The sequence below is a fragment of the Eucyclogobius newberryi genome, unplaced genomic scaffold (genome assembly GCF_026437365.1).
Source record: "Eucyclogobius newberryi isolate DKJ021-1_F unplaced genomic scaffold, fEucNew1.0.hap1 SCAF_2, whole genome shotgun sequence".
Classification (NCBI taxonomy): domain Eukaryota; kingdom Metazoa; phylum Chordata; class Actinopteri; order Gobiiformes; family Gobiidae; genus Eucyclogobius; species Eucyclogobius newberryi.
The window spans coordinates 13666164-13684076 of record NW_027315834.1 but is presented as its reverse complement, the minus strand read 5'-3'; the positions used below and the strand labels follow the sequence as shown (position 1 = coordinate 13684076).

The window sequence follows — 17913 nt, the reverse complement described above, 5'->3', positions numbered from 1 at the left end:
GTGTCTTTCACTTTCTTGCCTTCAGTTCCCCGAGGACTCATTGTGTGATGATTGGGAACATCCTGAGGAAGGAAGACGCTGAGTCACGTTGAATCACTGGATTGTCAGTGGAACTCGTTTAAATGACGTCAGCGTGAAGCAAAAGCATCAAACTATTTTCATTCATTACTGTGTTTCTGTCAAGCAAAGCAAGACGGAGGGAAAAGTCAAACTAAAGCTCAACGTCAAACTGAAGTTACGGAACTGAATGAGCCGAGTGCGTTTACGTTCAGTGAACACGCTCGGATTATATAAACATATTCAATCTACTGTTTGTGTACGGCTGCCAAAATGTTCAATTCAAATCAATTTATTTTTGTAACACCCAAAATCACAACAGTTTGTTTCAGAGGGCGACAGTGAAAAGTGGATTAAACAATGTTCATAGGGACTTGGCGATGTCCCAGGGTCCCGTGTTCTTAGAGCCTCCTTCTCCTCCAGGAAAAACTACAAAACCTCCTTTGAGTTCCAGAGTGAAGGAGAGATCTGACTCCCTCAGACACGAGATCTGGAGCCACTCAGAAGAACCAGAATAGTTACTTTGCTCTGAATATTTGGCAATTTAGGATCTAAAATGTGTAAAACTAAAGGTTTGTCAAGAAAAGTACCGATTTCAGAATCACCCAAATAAAATGAAACGTTTTGTGATAAAATAGTTTTGTTTTTTATTTCACAGACGCAAACAGACAGAGGAAAAACATGAAAGAGCTTATGGTGATATCTGTCAAACACAAAGCAAAATGTACACCTGAAGAAACCCAACACACCGAAGAAGGACTCACAGTGAAGATGTAACACGAGGAGGAGGCAACATTTAGTCAGAAATAAACCACACCATTATTAGCTTAACAACAAAAAAATACAGAAAACGTTCCATGTTTGGATGAGCAGAACGGTTTTTAACATTTCTAAAAGTTGCTTCCAGGAGATGGTGGTGGAACCCGCTGCTCTCGCCTGATCAGGGCGGGGCCTGGGTCGTCTTGGTGAGGCCAGTGAGGCCGCTGTGGCTCTAGTGCAAAACACCCACATTGTGTAAGGGACGTGGTCAGAGCGGCCGATTGGCAGCCTCACTTCTGTCAGTCTGCCCCAGGGCAACTGTAGCACAAGTGTCTTACTATCGAGTATTGAGTGAATGAATGATATATTTGCATGTGTAGAAAAGTGACTGATTAATTATTATTACAGTTTACTAAGTTGATAACATTGACTCAAACAGTGTATGAACTCCTTTAAAGTGTGGCCTTTTCTTTCGGGGGCGGAGCTTAGCCATTTAATTTCCCCCCATTTTATTTTTGACATTATTTCATAACTTGTGTGCGAGGTTAGTCTTACGACCAGTGAATCTGAATGTCTGACTTTTGGGGAGTCTCATGAACAGAGGAGCACTTCCTGGAGAAGGCGGGGCCAAACACATGACATAGAGAGGTGTCACAGCTCATCGCCAGCACTCGCACAGGAAGTGGCTTCAGAAAGCAGGATTGCTCAGAGATGTGTGAATGAAACTATGGACAACTTGAGATTTATCTGTGGAGCAGGAATTGTAAAACTAAAGCAAAAATATTCAATTTAGCACCTTACGAGACCTTTAAATCATAAATCACTCTTTATGTGTTATTAACGGACAAACGGCAAAGTCAAGTCTGCTCATCTCACTAAATGTTGCCACCTTTTAGAAACAAGACGACATAAGAAAGGGTAAACACGACGTCCATACAGTAAATGTACAGTAACAGCTTCATATAACTGGGACAGAGGACGTACAACACAAGCAGAGATGCTTCTAGACACGGGTTACTCTCGGAAAAAAATACAACGGACACTTTTAGACAATATCGCGTTTGAACTGTAGAAACTCTCCGTGGAGGTCGATGAATACTGCGCCAACAAGTCGTCTGATTGTAGTGTTTAAGTCTGTGCAAATCGCAATGTGCTCCAAAAACCAGAGACAACTTTGAACAAAAAAAACAAACAAACAAAAAGTAAAAGTGAGAAAACCCATCTCCGTGAAGAAACCCCGATGAATAACTTTTTTTTTATTTTTTTAACAGACATTATAAACACTATTTAACAAACAATACATGTATTTCATAAAATGTGATATACAATAATATACAAATAATCTTGAATTGGACACATGCAATAAAAGGAGCGCTATAGCTTGAGAGAACTTACGGTGGATGCACCTTTGTTCAGGACAAATCAGGAAAACGACACGGATCAAAACAAAAGCGCCAAGAAAGAAATGAAATGTAAGATTGTCATGAATGTAGTGTTTGTAAATCGAGGGCTCTGAATCGAAAAGGGAAAAAACGGCTTTGTTTACGATTTTTGTTACGGAATTTCATTGTAAATTTGCACATTTTTCCTTTACTATTCATGTAATTTGTGAAAAGATTCTATAGCAGTGAAAATGGTTTTGATCAATAAGAATAATATAAGATACTGAGCCCTGAAAGTAACAGAACTAATGTAATCGGTGTCATTTATTAGGAACTAAAAAGTACTCATTATTTGTTAAAAACCTGGATTTTTACTTGAGAGCACAATCTAGTTTTTCTAAATCTCACTTGTGTCCATAAGATACTGAGCCCTCAAAATAATGGAATTCATTTAATTATTTTGTAAAAAAATCTAATAATTAATAAAAATAAAAAAATATAACTTAATTATTGAATTGAATTTGATAGTACAACCAAATTTTCCCAAATATTGCCAAAGTCCCTAAGATGTTGAGCCCTCAAAATAACATTACTAATTATTTTGTGAAGAAAAGAAAAGATAGATAAAATTACTTAACCAATTTTCCAAAATGTCACTTGCGTCTCTAAAACAGGCCCTCAATATAATGGAGCTTATCATTTGTTTTTAAATGTATGTAATTTTGTAAATGAAAAAGTACTAATTGTTGATAATTTTATAAAAAATAGATTTTTCTTTTTCAATTTCATTTTTTTATTTTTATTTTGACGCTGTTCACTTCAAGCCTCTTTTCCAACACTTCTACAGTCACTACTTCAGCACCCGCCTTAAACACTTGGCCTCACTTACTTTGAACACTTATATATTCCTCATCAATAAAGGCAAATGCTAATATTAGTCATAATATCTCAGATTTGTTTGGACTCGGGTGTAAATTGTCAAATCTGGTGTGATGCTTTCTGGCGTTTCTTCAACTACAAAAATAATCACACAAAATGCAGCTGTAGTCGAAGTCTAGCGGAGTAAGAATTGCACATAAAAATAGATATAAACCGTCTTTGCTCTGTCCTTTAAGTGCGTGAAGCGCTAATCATCGCTAATCATCGCTAATTATTGCTAATCATCGCTAACCAAGCAAATCTGTCACAACTCAGGGGTCAACGACATGGCAGTGGAGTTAAAGAATGTATAAATATGTCCCCTAATATACAATTTAAAGGATTATACATATATATATATATATATACCACATCATCGTGCTAGTTCACATTTTAGATTCCTGTTTCCGAACGAGTGCATTCTTGTGAGAAATAGTGAAAGACTTAACTCCAAGCAGCAGTAAACAGCGATTACAGCCGGAGAAAACCACACCTACTGTGTGTTTAGCGCGTTTATCTTGTGGATACAAAGACACGTTTTTTTTTTTTAAATGAAGGAAATTGTTGGTTCAGTTTTTTCGTCTTTGCGCTTTCATTTTGTCTTTAACGTTTAAAGACCTGTTTGCGCTTTTGTCTGCTGTGTAGTTCTAATCGTTATGGGTCATTATGTTGGGTTTTTTGGGCATTTTAAATCGTGATAAAAGAGCAGTGGGCGTGACCAGGGAGTCAGATGGAGCAATGGCGTCAAATGCACGAATCACTCAAAATATAACTTAAATGAGAAAAATGAGAAGGGGAAACAATCTTACTGAGTTAAAAGGTCCTAAAACCGCATAATCGATCTGCTTTTAAAGTCCAACACCTGAATTGTTCTTCTAGTTTGTGAATAAATACACTCTTTGCTCTCTTTACCTCTACTTTTTGACATCACATAAGGCAGTAGGGATGTCACAAGTTCGAATTTGAGTGTTAAGGTTATTGTGAGAAAAAACATCACGATTTAAAGATTTTTCGCAATTATTGACTGTGACCAAAGAACAGTGACATCTTTCATTTTCTCTCATTCCCGTTGTCTCACATGTTACTGTTCCTCAGGTTTGTGACCGGATTTACGGAACTGAACTTTCTGAAAGACAAAATAAAGTTAAATGTGACAAAAACAGCTGGATTTTTTTTTTTTTTTAAAGGTCTATTTTGGGGCTTTATATTGAACAAAAAATACTTAATTTTTCATCTAAAATTGTCACAATTATTATTATTTTTTTGTTCTTACAATTATACTATGACCTGGAAAATCAAGATTATCTATTTATCTAATAATCTTGACAGCCGCATATGCCAGTGTTTCTCAAACTGTGGTAGGTGTACAATGGCGGTACAAAAGGTTCTCGACATCTTAATATTTGCTCAATTTGTGTGTGATAAGTTTGAGAACCATCGGCCGGTGCATTTCCATGTGCATGTTGTTTTTCATGAGAAGAAATCAAGTGCGACGCTTCGTTCAGTCAGGCATGTTTCCTGGTGAGAACCGAGTGGAAGCAACTGCCTGTGACTCTCGTGGACGGTCATTTCTCATTTCATCTGAACTGAAATATGTTCCTCAATCGCTCAATATTTGGTACAACTTTATAATAACTACACCTAAGTTGCCTTAGACTTAACCCATAATGAGCATATTGTTAATTAAACATGATTCAGATTCATTTACTACTTGAGCTTTAAGTTAGGAATCATTAGTAAAACCTAAGCCTGAATCATTCTTAATAAACAATTTGTTCACTGTGGATTAAGTCTTTGCTCATATTTTGTAAAAGCAGGAATAAGTGTAGTTATTATAGCGTTTTACCCAAACTTCTGATACAAGGCCTTTAATGAGGTTCAAACATTGAAAATATTTTTGGAAAATAGTTTTAGCCAATACAGATGAGTGTTTTTGTTTTAGTTGATAAAACGGAAAGTTCCTCTTGATATTCTTTGCACACGTCACATGTCTGCTTCAGGTAATCTCCTATTGGCTGACGTGAATTCCTACTTTTACTATGATTAAGTGCACTTTACAATACAGAAATCTTTGGCTGGCGCTGCTCTCTATAATAGTTCTCTACACTACGGAGTTAAAATACATGTTGCTGGTGCTTTGTGACGGGCCCGTACATACATCACCTCTTTGAGCATCGAATCGGGTTAACAACGCGCTCCTTCCAAAATATATATGGATGACAGAAAGAGGATTCGACATGCACACAGGGAGGACGAACAGCAAAGTAAAATGCAAGAAAATAAAAGTCTATAGACCCCGCCCATATATTTTATAGTCCATTTCCTTGCCCACTGGCGATGCAGCCCCGCAATACTGCCCCGCGATACTGCTTTGGCATCAGTGAAAGAGAGACACTTCCTTCACAGCATTGGGTCGGCCGCTCAGTCGAAATGGACAAAAATCTTCTCACGACAGAAATAAAATGAAACAAAGGGAGGAATACGGAATGGGAGAACACAGCCCAAAGCCAAGATGTGAAAGAAACGTTTTTGAAATCTTTGGCTTGTGTTACCCATTTTGGCAGCTGCACTCTAAAAAAAATCCTTACTTGTAGTGAAAAGTTTCCCTTCTGAAAGTCAAGGGTCAGTCCTCCTGAAGCAGCATCAGTTGTGAGTAAACTCCAAATATTCATGTAACTATGAACTTTTCCGGGACTTGTAGTGTGGATTGTCAAAATTCCAGCAGCTGGACTTACAGCAGCCGACTGGGCCTTAGTCAGATTGTAAAGTAATCCAAGCAGTCATTGAAATGCCGCGTTGTAGCTGCGTTTGCTCAGTTGTACGAGTCACTTGTGATTCGGGCGTTGACCTGCGGGGGGAGCCCTAGAACGGGCCGACGACGAGAAGATGCTTCAATTCAACCTAGAAGGAGACGAACAAACAAAACTAAATTAGATACGAAATGCTTAAAATGAAACTAAAGGTGCAAACATGTCTTTAGCAGCAAAAACACCTCACAATTGTAGAACTATTCACGATTATTACTGAAACTGTGACAATTAGGTGTATTTTGTAAAACTATAGATTGAATTAGAACTTAACATACTTAATTTTCCCTCTAAAATAGTCACAATTATTATTTTGTAGTTCTTGATTATCATTATATTGTGACCTTAATAATCACAATGGATCAATTAACCAATTAACATGAAGTTTTAGCTGCATTTGTGTTTTGTTCTTTTACTCTCTGATAACTAGAGCTGCAATGATTAATCGACTAATCATGACTAGTCAACTCTAAAACATAATATTCATATTTTGATCATTGTTAACTGGACTTAACAGACTCTAATTCTCTAACAAATTCTGGTTTTCATCAACAATACAATTTATTTGCAAATATCCCACATAAATAACATTTCAGTTGCCACATTTCAACATTTATTTAGATAATCTATTTGAAAAAGTCCCAATGTTCATTAGAAATAATGACTTGACTTTCTCATCAACTAATAGGAAACATCAATATTAAATGGATACGAAAAATACATTAAAAAATCACATTAACAGGACAGAATTTGACATTTCCTAAACAATTTGGGAACATTTTTCAGCTTTATCCGAACTAGTATAAGACCACATGTAACATAAAAAACTAGTAAATTAGTTTGTGTTGAAAATGAGTCTATTATCTAAAATAAAAGTGTTTTTTCATTATCATCAAAATTAGTATTGGGTATCAAGCCTAGTCCTTGGTATAAAAAATGGACTTGAGAAAGTCTAATTTATTTATAAAACAATGACTGTATTTCTACTTTTTAACAGTTAAAGTACCAAAGCAGTGCGTGAGACGTAGTCAAACCTACATTTTAGATTTGTTTGGTTTTCTGAACCAGTGTGTAGCTGTTCCTCTTGGAGGTACTTTTGTCGGTGCTAATTTGAAGACGTCTCGCTGCTCTCTGGATGTGACACATAATTAGCCCTTGAACTTCTCCCAGTGACAAAAATAAACATGTTGAGCTAAACAAATTGGCAAAAAAAAAAACACTGCTTATTTTAGAAGGAAAAAAACTACAGTATGTGTTACTTAGGTTTAAATCACATGCAAAACACATTGAGCACATCATTACGTTCAATAACCTGATTTACTTGTTAACAACCAAATTTTGTATTTGATTAAGCATTTCTATTACAACCGTTTTTAGATTGAATGTCTGATGGAACATTTTTGGATGTTCACTTAGCTGTACCATAAAAGCACCAGTAGAATCCTCAGTGTCTCGAGCGTCTTACATTATATTGACATGGACTTCATCTTGACCATGGAGGAGAGCTCCTGCTTGTTGGCCTGGTTCCGCCGCCTCTGCTTCACCCTGAACACAACAGCCACGACAAATCAGTTTCATGACACTGTAACTACCGTATTTTCCGTACTATAAGTTTCACCGGCCAAAAAATGCATAATAGAGAAGACAAAAAACATATATAAGTTGTACTGGAGTATGAAATGCGGTTGCAAGTGTGAAAATAACAAATAATATCATACATAAGTCGCTCCGGAGTATAAGAATAAGTATATAAGTATAAGTGTAAGTCGCACCCCAGCCAAAACTATGAAAAAAGGTGCGACTTATAGTCTAGAAAATACGGTATGACATGTCGGACCGTGTGAGGCGATGGGAAATACGTTTTAGAGCCAATGCGACAACAATCAGGAATTTTTAGTCAAATTTTACTCAAGAGATTTGGTTACTTTATTATATCCAACCCTTAATTAGCCTAAATAAAATAAAACATCAACAAAAACTTAATTAGTGATGAACAAATTGAAAGTTTCAGAAGAATGATTCAGGCTTAGTGACTACTTTATTATAGAGTTAGGATATTCAAAATAAAGAACTTACTATGCCTGAATCATTCATCATAAAGTATTTTGTTATTAAGGCTAATCAAAGTGCTGTTATTGTAAAGTGTTGTTATAATTGATTATAGGTAATTACATGAAATCAAATGTAAGAATTAGCAAAGCAATAAAGTTGCTCTAACATAATGTATGATTCTATAATCGATGTCAAGCCTTTACTTTACAAATGTTATTACCGTAGTATCAATACTAGCGTTACAGTGTGGATACTCCGGTTCCCAAACGTTTCAGACCGGGACCCCCAAAATAAGTATATGGACAACTAGGGACCCACAGTAAAATGTCTAATCATTTCTAAGTTGTAAGTCTTTTAAAATTAGGTTTATTTGGATTTGTGTTAGTAGTTTGTTATGTTATCTGACCTTTTTTTCTCTCTTTTGCAAAAAAATACTGTATCAATTTAAAAAAAATAGATGCATTACAGTGTTATAATTTTAAAATGATATTCTGACATAATCTCGTGACCCCCAGTGAAGGCGGACTTTGGGGACCACTGCTCTAACTATTGCGATATATCACTACTGTGCAGGAAATAGAATTATGATATGAACATAAACAAATGAAAATATATTCTACTGTATATACAAAGTTCTGTTAAATTATATATGTATACTGTATATTTCAGTAAACATGTCAAAGTACGTTGTGATCAACACCAACGCAAAACAGAAAAACATGAATAAACCTGATTTTTTTTACATTTTAATTAAGACCAAAATCTCTGACAAATTCAGAACGTTGTCACATTTACCCAAGATAAACCCAACATCAATAATTCAGCGACGCGGCCGTACAGTAAATACAGTCTGAGTGAACCGTGGAAGCTGCGGTTTGCGGGCGCCGAGTGCACGTGGAGCGGCGCGGGGGGAAAACAGAAGTCGCACCGGGGCTCGAAGGGCGCGGCAGACTTACCACATGACAAAGGCCAGGGAGAGGACGGTGGAGAGGATGACCACAGAGAACAGCACCAGCAGGATCACCAAACCCAAACTACCTTCGTTCTCGTACTCTGGGTCTGCGGAGGAAAAGAGAGGGGACGCAAAGTTAGAAGATCGAGTCGCTGGAAAGGTTTGGCAAACGCGTTCAGAAATGTGCGCTCCACTTGCCAAAAGAGCTAGACGTGGTTTTATTTCACTGGAGCGAAATTGAAATGTTGTATTTTCGTTCAGTCGTTTTCCAGTTGACAAACGCAAAGTATTTTCATAGATACTTCATTCATTGTTGATGTAGGAAATCGGTGTCGTGATGTTGCAGTTTCAGTGGTACATTTTTAGTTGGACAATCCAGCTTTCAGGAGTCGTCAAGGACAACGATTGAGTGATTTGGCCATTTTTACCACAGCATTAATGTATTTTAAAGGGGATCTACTTAATTTTTCAGTTTTATAACAAAAAAGCACAGGGGATGTCGATCTATATGTGTTTTATTCTACACTATGCTAATGCTTATGGACTTTTGGTTAACCAGGTAAAAACCTTTGAGATCGAAACCTCTTTGTTAAGGGTGGCCTGGGCCAAAGTGAAAAATTATAAAAACCTTTAAGAAAACATTCAAACAGAGCTACATTTTAAAAAGCACAAGCTATTTTTTGTAGGATTCTCGCTCTTCGTCCTCTGAAAGCCGTGAAAATCGCGTATAAACTCAGATGCTCAGAATGCAGTAGGAAAGAGAGCAATAACTTTGGATCCCTGCAGACTGCAAAAACATTGGGACATTGGGAACATGAATACAGATTATGCTTCTCTACAATACAACAAATACAGCAAAAACATCAAAATAACTAAATAAAATGTTTTAGGACAGAAAAATGTGTTTGTTGTTTAAAGCACATGCTATTGTCTGTGGTTCCATTACATTTGGGCTACAAAATATGGTAAGACTTTATAATAACCAGGCTTCATTCTTATTGAACAAATAGTGTATTAAGCATTCAGGCTTAGTAACTACTTAATTTAAGACTTATATTATATATAGCATATTAATTAAGCCTGAATCATGCTTAATAAACAATAAACAACAGATTATTTTGGGTACAAAAAAACAAAAAAAGTTTATCCTTAAGTGTTTCTAAGTGTTTATTCCTGATTTTTTCCTTTAAATTATGTCAGTATTTATTTCATTTGGCAAACAAACTCTTGAGCTTGAGTAGAAGACAAATGCAACAGTTCAACAGGTGGAGGCATGTTATTAATCACTTTCCATACTTCATCTTCCACACGTTTGACTCATCTTGCGCATCTGGACGAAAAAATGCTTTGAAGGAGAAAAAAACAAAAAGTTGATGTGTGCGTGCGTGTGTGTGTTCTCTCTGTCTAATTACTCCCTGGCGACAAGTTAATTCGAAATCTATCATTACAGGTTTTACACAAACACGCATTCATCATTCTCGGAGGCGTAAACAAGACCGGTTCACACGGCGACGAGACGGAAGGTTTCGAGTCGAGCGGAGTGACTGAAACGCATCATTTTCAGATTTGAATAACGCTGCGAAGGCCAAATCCGGCTCACATCGTCTTTACCAAAACGAGGCGTAAATCTCTCTCTAAATGCGTGCTGGATTTAGAAGCGGCTTGTGTTTTGACTACAAGTCGTGGTTCTCAGCTGCCGTTAATGTGCGACCTTCAGTTAAAGGGCAGATATTAGGCAAAATCATGAGCTTTTTATTCATTATTAACTTGACTCGAGTGACACGTGTTACATTATAAATTGTCCACTTTTCAAACATAAAAATGACAATCCGCTGCTCTTTATGGTGAGATGTTGCAGTTAAGAGGCAGAGCGTATCAGCATCCGCTGTTTTATCTTTAATAAATTTGCAAAGAATTCAAACAACAGTCTTTAATTTTGACGTTATGGGGTATTGTTCGAAGAATTTTGAGGCAAACAATGAATTTAATCCTTTGGGGAATAAGGTTGTAACATAACGGAATGTGGAAAATGTGAAGCTCCGTGAACAAATTCCGGATGCACTGTATTTTCTTGACACGTAGAAACCTAAAAAGTTTATCATTTTCTATGTATTAAACCGTTTTTGTAGGTTGTGTTAGGTTTGGGTACTCTTCCTCCCTATTGTTTATAATATTTTGTCTGTTTAGTTTTTGTCTAATAATCTGTTTAGTTTTTTTTTATTAGATTGGCTCCCGGCCGCGGGTGCGCGCCCTGGAGCCTTTAAATGGAGACCGGATGGGCTAAGCGCTCTCTCTCAGCTCGGCTCCGCCCATCCCGCTACGCGCCCCGCTTCGCTGACACACTCGGCTCGCCTGCTCCCAGCTGGCTCTCACTAGCAGTAGCACTAGTCTGTTTGTTTGGCCTGGTGGGACCGGTAGTCCAATTTTCGCTTTTGTTTGGGGCTAGATAGGGGGTTGTTTGTATCTTATTTTTTGTTATAGTTAGAGGTGTCGGCACCGGCTTCGACGGCCCTACACGGGGCTGGCCCGGTGTCGCTCCTATTTTATTTCTGTTTGGCTGGCCAACCAGGTCCATCTTTCTTTTGATAACTTTGGGGTGATTTTTAGGGCACGGGGGTTTTGGGTTGGTACTTATTTTAGTGTAACCTTAATAAACTGGGTTAACCTTGTCTCGTCTCCGGTGTCCTTTTATAAATATGTTTAAACCTCCCTTCGAGGCCATAACAGTTGACATTGTTAAACTAGTGTATTTATTTTGTTTAACCAGGATGTGTTCACTAAAATCAAACAATAGATCACATTTCCAAAATGCATGAATTTAACCTGACCAATTGGAATCAGTTATTTTAGTTTGCAGACCTTTTGTAAGTTATTCCATTTTGATATTGAAATAATGTACCAGGTTTTTTTTCTAGCATTGAGCTGAGTATCAAAACAAAATACCCGGCGGCTACAATTTACCACAATTATGTGTACTTATGTGTGATGATGCTGCAAGCTACTGCGCCATTCCATCAATGTTAGAACAGTAAACAGTGTTTTAGGCAGAAGAATGAAGCCGTATTATCGGACTGAAGAGTAATGTTGAGATTGGATGTGTAGTGTAGTGTAGTGTAGTGTAGTGTAGTGTAGTGTAGTGTAGTGTAGTGTAGTGTAGTGTAGTGTAGTGTAGTGTAGTGTAGTGTAGTGTAGTGTAGTGTAGTGTAGTGTAGTGTAGTGTAGTGTAGTGTAGTGTAGTGTAGTGTAGTGTAGTGTAGTGTAGTGCAGTGTAGTGTAGTGTAGTGCAGTGCAGTGCAGTGCAGTGCAGTGCAGTGCAGTGCAGTGCAGTGCAGTGCAGTGCAGTGCAGTGCAGTGCAGTGCAGTGCAGTGCAGTGCAGTGAAGGTGATCACAACGAGTCTGGTGAGGGTGAATGCACTTTAAAAACACAGAGGAGCACTGCAACTTTACCGGCAAAAGGTGGAACAGCACATTTTGAGCACGAATGGATAAAGAAACAAATTGATCACAGTTAAAACCTCAAAAAAGGAAGTACTTGTTATTGGACTAATACTATTGCTATTAGAGATTTTTTTTTTAAATTTGAATATATATACAATATTGTTAAATTGTTGAATTAAAACTCAAAAAGAGACAAAAATGTTAAGTGAAATCTCCAAACAAGGAAATAAAGGGATATTTCTGCACTTTTGAGGTTCATTTTACGGTCCAATCATGTTTTGTGCGCTACTTGTATCTCAACTAAGAGATCATATTTATTGTAGAAACATATTTAGTTGTATCATCTAGAGTCCAGATGACTACAACTGAATAGTTTTCTACAATGAAACACTCCTGGACAAATGAGGTATTACACCGAGATCATATGTATGTATTTTTTATATTTAGATATTAATTTTAGTCAACAAAATCACCCACAGATAATTTTGACTACTTATGCAACAAAATAAAATGCAGTACTATGAAGAAAAGCAGACAAGTACTGCTGGGGAAAATACATAGAGTAACATTTATAGAAGAAGAAATGCAGATGTCTTACTTTAAAGGCGAGACACTGCAGGCAAAACTTGTTTTTTGTTTTGGGTCAGTTTGTTCTCTCAACATACATAGGCTTTCATGTGGAATCTGATCCTAATTTGTGTTTATTCTTTCAATGAATCCACTTCATCCTTAGATTTCTCTAGGACATTGTAACGTTGAATGCTATTTTCTTAAAATTGATTTTTCTCCCAAAGAGACATAAAGATCAGCCCTTAAAGTAGCACCTACACACACCAAAATGTACAATCTTGGACTTAACAAGATTTTGATAGAGCATACTGAAGGATTTGTTGATATCTAATTCTAAGCCTGATTTAATAAAGTTTTAATTCTAAAAATGAGGCCAAATGAGACCATCCATCCATCCATTTTCTACCGCTTGTTCCCTTTCGGGGTCGCGGGTGACTGGAGCCTATCCCAGTGACTTCGGGCCTTAGGCGGGGTACATCCTGGACAGTGGCCAACTATTTCTATGTTAAAGACGTTTCAAACTGATCTCTTTACATTTAACCTTGGTTTCATATTCACTTGCATTGTCTTGCCTTAAAACCAGTTATATGTATTATCCCTGCAGCACTTTTTGGCTGTATCAACAAAAACAAGCACTTTTTTTGTATCGAGAAAAAAACAAAAACAATCAAAAATGGTGCAATTATTAATTTGGACATTTACATAACTCTTAACTCTTACTTTCCCAAGCGATTTATAAAAACGCAGAATGTGACTGAGCTCGTCGAACATGGGCCTCGGACAGGGCTCGACTTACGTTGGGATTTCGCCGTTGACGTTGCAGGCTTTGTCGCGACTGGAATCATTTCACTCGGAAAGAACTCCTCTGGAAAGACCTCTTCTGTGGGTCGAAGCGTGGAGTCATCTGCAACACAAACCAGAGACAATGAGTACCAACAAAAGTATGTGGATTTAATTAATAGAAACATTTTAGGAGGTGCAAGTCTGTTGGTATTTGGTGGTATTACACGTAGATTAACTTGAATCCATACACAAAATATGGAAAAAAAACTGGAACAGAGCAAACTATTTAGCTGCGTGGTGAAGCAAAAGTTGAAGTATATACTTTAAAAACATGGAGGAGGTTTGAGGATTATCATCGTGTTGAGAGTTGAACAGTAAAAGTGCTGTAAAAACTAGTGATGTCAAGAAGGTTAATCAGTATTGTGATTATTTAGGTCAAAATATAATCGTAAGGACTAAAAAATGATAATCGGGACATTCTTTTTTTTTTTTTAAATAAAAATAAATAAATTCTATTTAGAGAAAAGTGAACATTTTCTAACTAAATTAGGTATTTTTTAGTTCAATTGAACGAAGTGTGACAATAATAGAAGCAAAATTAAATATGTTCTGCTCAGTCTTTCCCTCAAAAATGTAAACCTAAATGTAAAGTGCTTTTTTTTTGCTGTTTATGTCAAATAATTTATTCTGAAATATTAATTTCATAAAGCAAGTCACACATTGTGGAGCGGAAATATGTTGAGAAAACGAGGAAAGAAAATGTCAGATTTTATTGTTATTTTGGTCGTTTATTCTCACAATAACCGTTGCACTAAAAAAATTTAAACTGTGACATCCTTAATGAAAACGAAACACAACACAAAAGCAATCAAACCAGACACATCTGGATGTACTCAAAGCTGACGATTTGCTGTCAACCCAGGCTTAGGTTTGTGACTGCCTTTTCACAAGATGCGGTTGTGGCGGGAGACGAAATAAAACCCAGGGAATCTTTCGTACGGCTCTGTTCCTGGTTTGAGAGAACGCGATCCCTCCGTGTCGCTTCAAGGCCAGCACCAAAGATCGCTCATGCTCATCGCTCTTTCACCCGACGTTTAAACTACCAAAGCTTTTGATCTGACAGGAATGTGTCCCTGTTGTTGAAGGCGTGGCCCGTTTACCTCCAGGTGCCGCTAAACCGCGGAGTCAAGACTCTCCTTAATGTGATCAACCTGTGAGAACAAATTTAGCCTCTGTTCTCTGGGCAATTGATCAAATGTGAATAGAGTTTGAAGATTTGAAAGAGAGCTGAAAAGTTCCTGCAGATGGAGTAGAGTTTTTGTGTCAAATGGACTGTATTATTCATGTTCAGAAAAAAATATTGAAAGCCATTTTATTTGTTCTTCACTTGTTGATTTTTATTAGAAAAAATGAAAAGAAAAAGCATGGCATCAGTATGAAACCCTTTAAAACCTTTGGCCATTGGCCATTACACCCCAAAGATAAGCAAGTAAGTGTTTGCAATTCAGTGTAGCGTAGGGCTTGATGACCACAATTTTCTTGGATTCAGAGCACAATTTCAATTGGATCACAATACGTGTAGAGGTGGGAAATACATAAAAAAAAATTAAAATACTGTGATTGTCAAAATTAGAATGTAGTGTTTGTCGGTTAAAAATGAAGTTCTGAATTGTCTCTTCTGTTCTGTTTTATTCTACCTGTGACGTGGCTCCGAGATCTTCCGCACTGTTTTAATTTAATAAATCAACTCCAGAATTGGAGCATTTCTGCATCATTACGACTGCGTGGCGAGTTTAGCATGTCGGAGCGAGCTAGCATTCGCTCCCCTCTCCTATGTAATTCTCTCTGCATCCAGTAGATGGAGCCTAAAGGTCAGTTCCTGGTGTGAGAAAAGCCAAAGTGACATGAAGTAATTTGTTTTTGAGCATGTTTAGGGGCTAATAACAATACAAATAATGCATAATGTTTGTCCTTCAAGTCCAGCTACGTCTAGTTTGATATATTTTATTTAGAAAAAGGAAGTGATGTACAATTTTGCTACTAACCTTCCCAGGGCCGTTCAAAGCCAGGGTCGCTCCACTCGCTCCACTGGGTCCACTGATTGAACTCGTCCCGCGCTCGCACCTCCACCTGGTGGACGTGTCCCGCCAGTGCGTCGAATATCGTGAGCTGGCCTTCCTCCGAGAACAACTGAGGGGGGACAGAAACGACAGTGAACGCCAACGGCAGCGCGGAGAAACGCCTCATCGACAGGAGGGGATTGTTTTTGGCCAAAGTCTGAGGTCACATTTGTCTGACTAAAAGTGAAACTTAGAAGGCGCTGAAAGAGTTTTATGAACTGTTGTAGAGCAGAAGCCAAAAGTCAGGAGGAAGAAACACTGACTTATTCCACTTTATTATTCATGGTAGATATTATTACCAGGAACAGTGCGCTGCAAAAGTTGAGTTTATTGATAAAGGGCAGGAACTAATGTTTATTTTAGGTGTCGGCTAGTCAGATTATTCTTGATTAGTCAAATAGTCATAATAGTTTCTATTTCCATTCATTTTTAACCAGATAAAAGTGACTGGAGGTTTCTGCATCGAGAATAATCACGGATAAAGTGTATTATCGATGAAAATCAGAAATAGTTTGATTTAATAATGCCACTGTATTTGTTTTTAAATGTCTACCCGCATGCGTTTTAGAGTCCTTATAGTCCTGATAACGATTTTAAAAGTATGATTACAATTATTTGTAATTTTTGTAAGCTTTGACAAATTTATGTAGAATATTTAACTGGTTGATTTACATTTTCAACTGGTTCAGAAATAATCTAGCAAATACAGTCAAAGTGCCACAGTGTTAACATTTTTTCTCACTAAGAAGAAAGAATAAGAAGTAATGTTTTGACGTCAGAAATATTTTCAAACCAATTAAAATTACAAAAACTACAGAAATGAAGATCTCAATATTAGTTTATACAGAGTGAGTTGAATACCTCAGACCAGTAGGACGATCCCTGAGGCCTGTATCTGACGTGGAACATGAGGGGGAACGCGTCCTCCTGAGGCCACGAGGAGGGGAAGCTCCAGGAAACCATCAGCCTGGTGCGATATCCTTCTACTGAGTCCACCACCACGGACTCTGGAGGGTCTGGTTTTACTGTCAGGAGATACGAGGAAAGACGAGGCATTTAGCCACCGGGCAAGTACAGGAAGACCTCGTAAAAACTGGGTCCTTGTACTGAATGGTGTGACTGTCAAAATGAACTACTTTGAATTTAAAAAACAGTGTAAGAACTGACACTTGTAAAGCGTTTGAGCCAAACATTTATAAACATTTTGGAGTGCGTTTAAAAGACTTGAGAGTGAATCTAGCCTAGTTTTGATAATTTGTTTATGTTTTAAGACTAGTGTCTGTTGGTATCAATGCAACTCATAGTTTTTCATTCATTTAGCAAAATAACAGTCTAGATTCGTTATAGTTAAAAATTCAGATGAACGCACAACGGCGCCCAGCTAGCTCACTGTTAGCTCACTGTTACTGCTTAATTTCCTTTTTTTTTTTTTATCTCTATGGAGGTTATTGCTGAGCCGTGCTAAAATCTATAATTCCTGACAGATCACACTGTGAAGGACAATTGCGGGTGGATGTGACTGACATGTTTAAGACTGAGAAATTAGGCATTTTTGTCTTGCTGATAATGCTAATTTTGAAGCATGATGAATATTTAAATAACGCCACAATCCAAAGTAATCTAAAAACAATTGTGCAGTAGTAACTTAATTGTTTTCATATACCCTCCATTTGAAATTATTACCGATTACTAGAATGAATACATAAAACATGTAAAACTGAAATTATGCCAAAATAGCACTAAATGTCAGTCGAAATAGAGAACAACGCCAAGGCAAGGCACATGCTTTTTGTCTGTCACATGTGAGCATTACGGTCAAATGCCAGAATCCAAAGGCTGACGTAAAAATCGTACAAAGTTCGTGGAGCTTGAAGAAGGCCTGCGTGGTGCTGGAGCCCAGGGCGTTGGTCTCGGTGACTTGGAGGATGTGGGTGACCTGCCAGAACCCGGGATGATAGATGTCACAGACTTTCCCAGAGGCATCCACCACACACGGCCTCCACCCGTCCTCCTCCTGGTTATTACCCCTAGAACAAAGAAAGTAAGGTCACGCCATAAGTGTCCAGCGTTTGAC

At 37.5% G+C, this 17913-nt stretch overlaps 1 protein-coding gene across 1 annotated transcript in view; it reads right to left on the bottom strand.

The window, feature by feature from the left end:
• Nucleotides 1–679: 679 nt before the first annotated feature.
• The window catches only part of il11ra (interleukin 11 receptor subunit alpha), a 59355-nt gene continuing 42121 nt past the window's right edge, over nt 680–17913 (bottom strand). Inside the window, exons 6-12 of the mRNA XM_072453582.1 lie at nt 17694–17866; nt 16701–16864; nt 15765–15909; nt 13733–13840; nt 8932–9034; nt 7389–7468; nt 680–6017 (exon numbers count right to left, since the gene is read on the bottom strand). Of these exons, the coding sequence (XP_072309683.1) occupies nt 7390–7468; nt 8932–9034; nt 13733–13840; nt 15765–15909; nt 16701–16864; nt 17694–17866 (772 nt within the window). The 3' untranslated portion in view covers nt 680–6017; nt 7389. The remainder of the gene's footprint in view (nt 6018–7388; nt 7469–8931; nt 9035–13732; nt 13841–15764; nt 15910–16700; nt 16865–17693; nt 17867–17913) is intronic.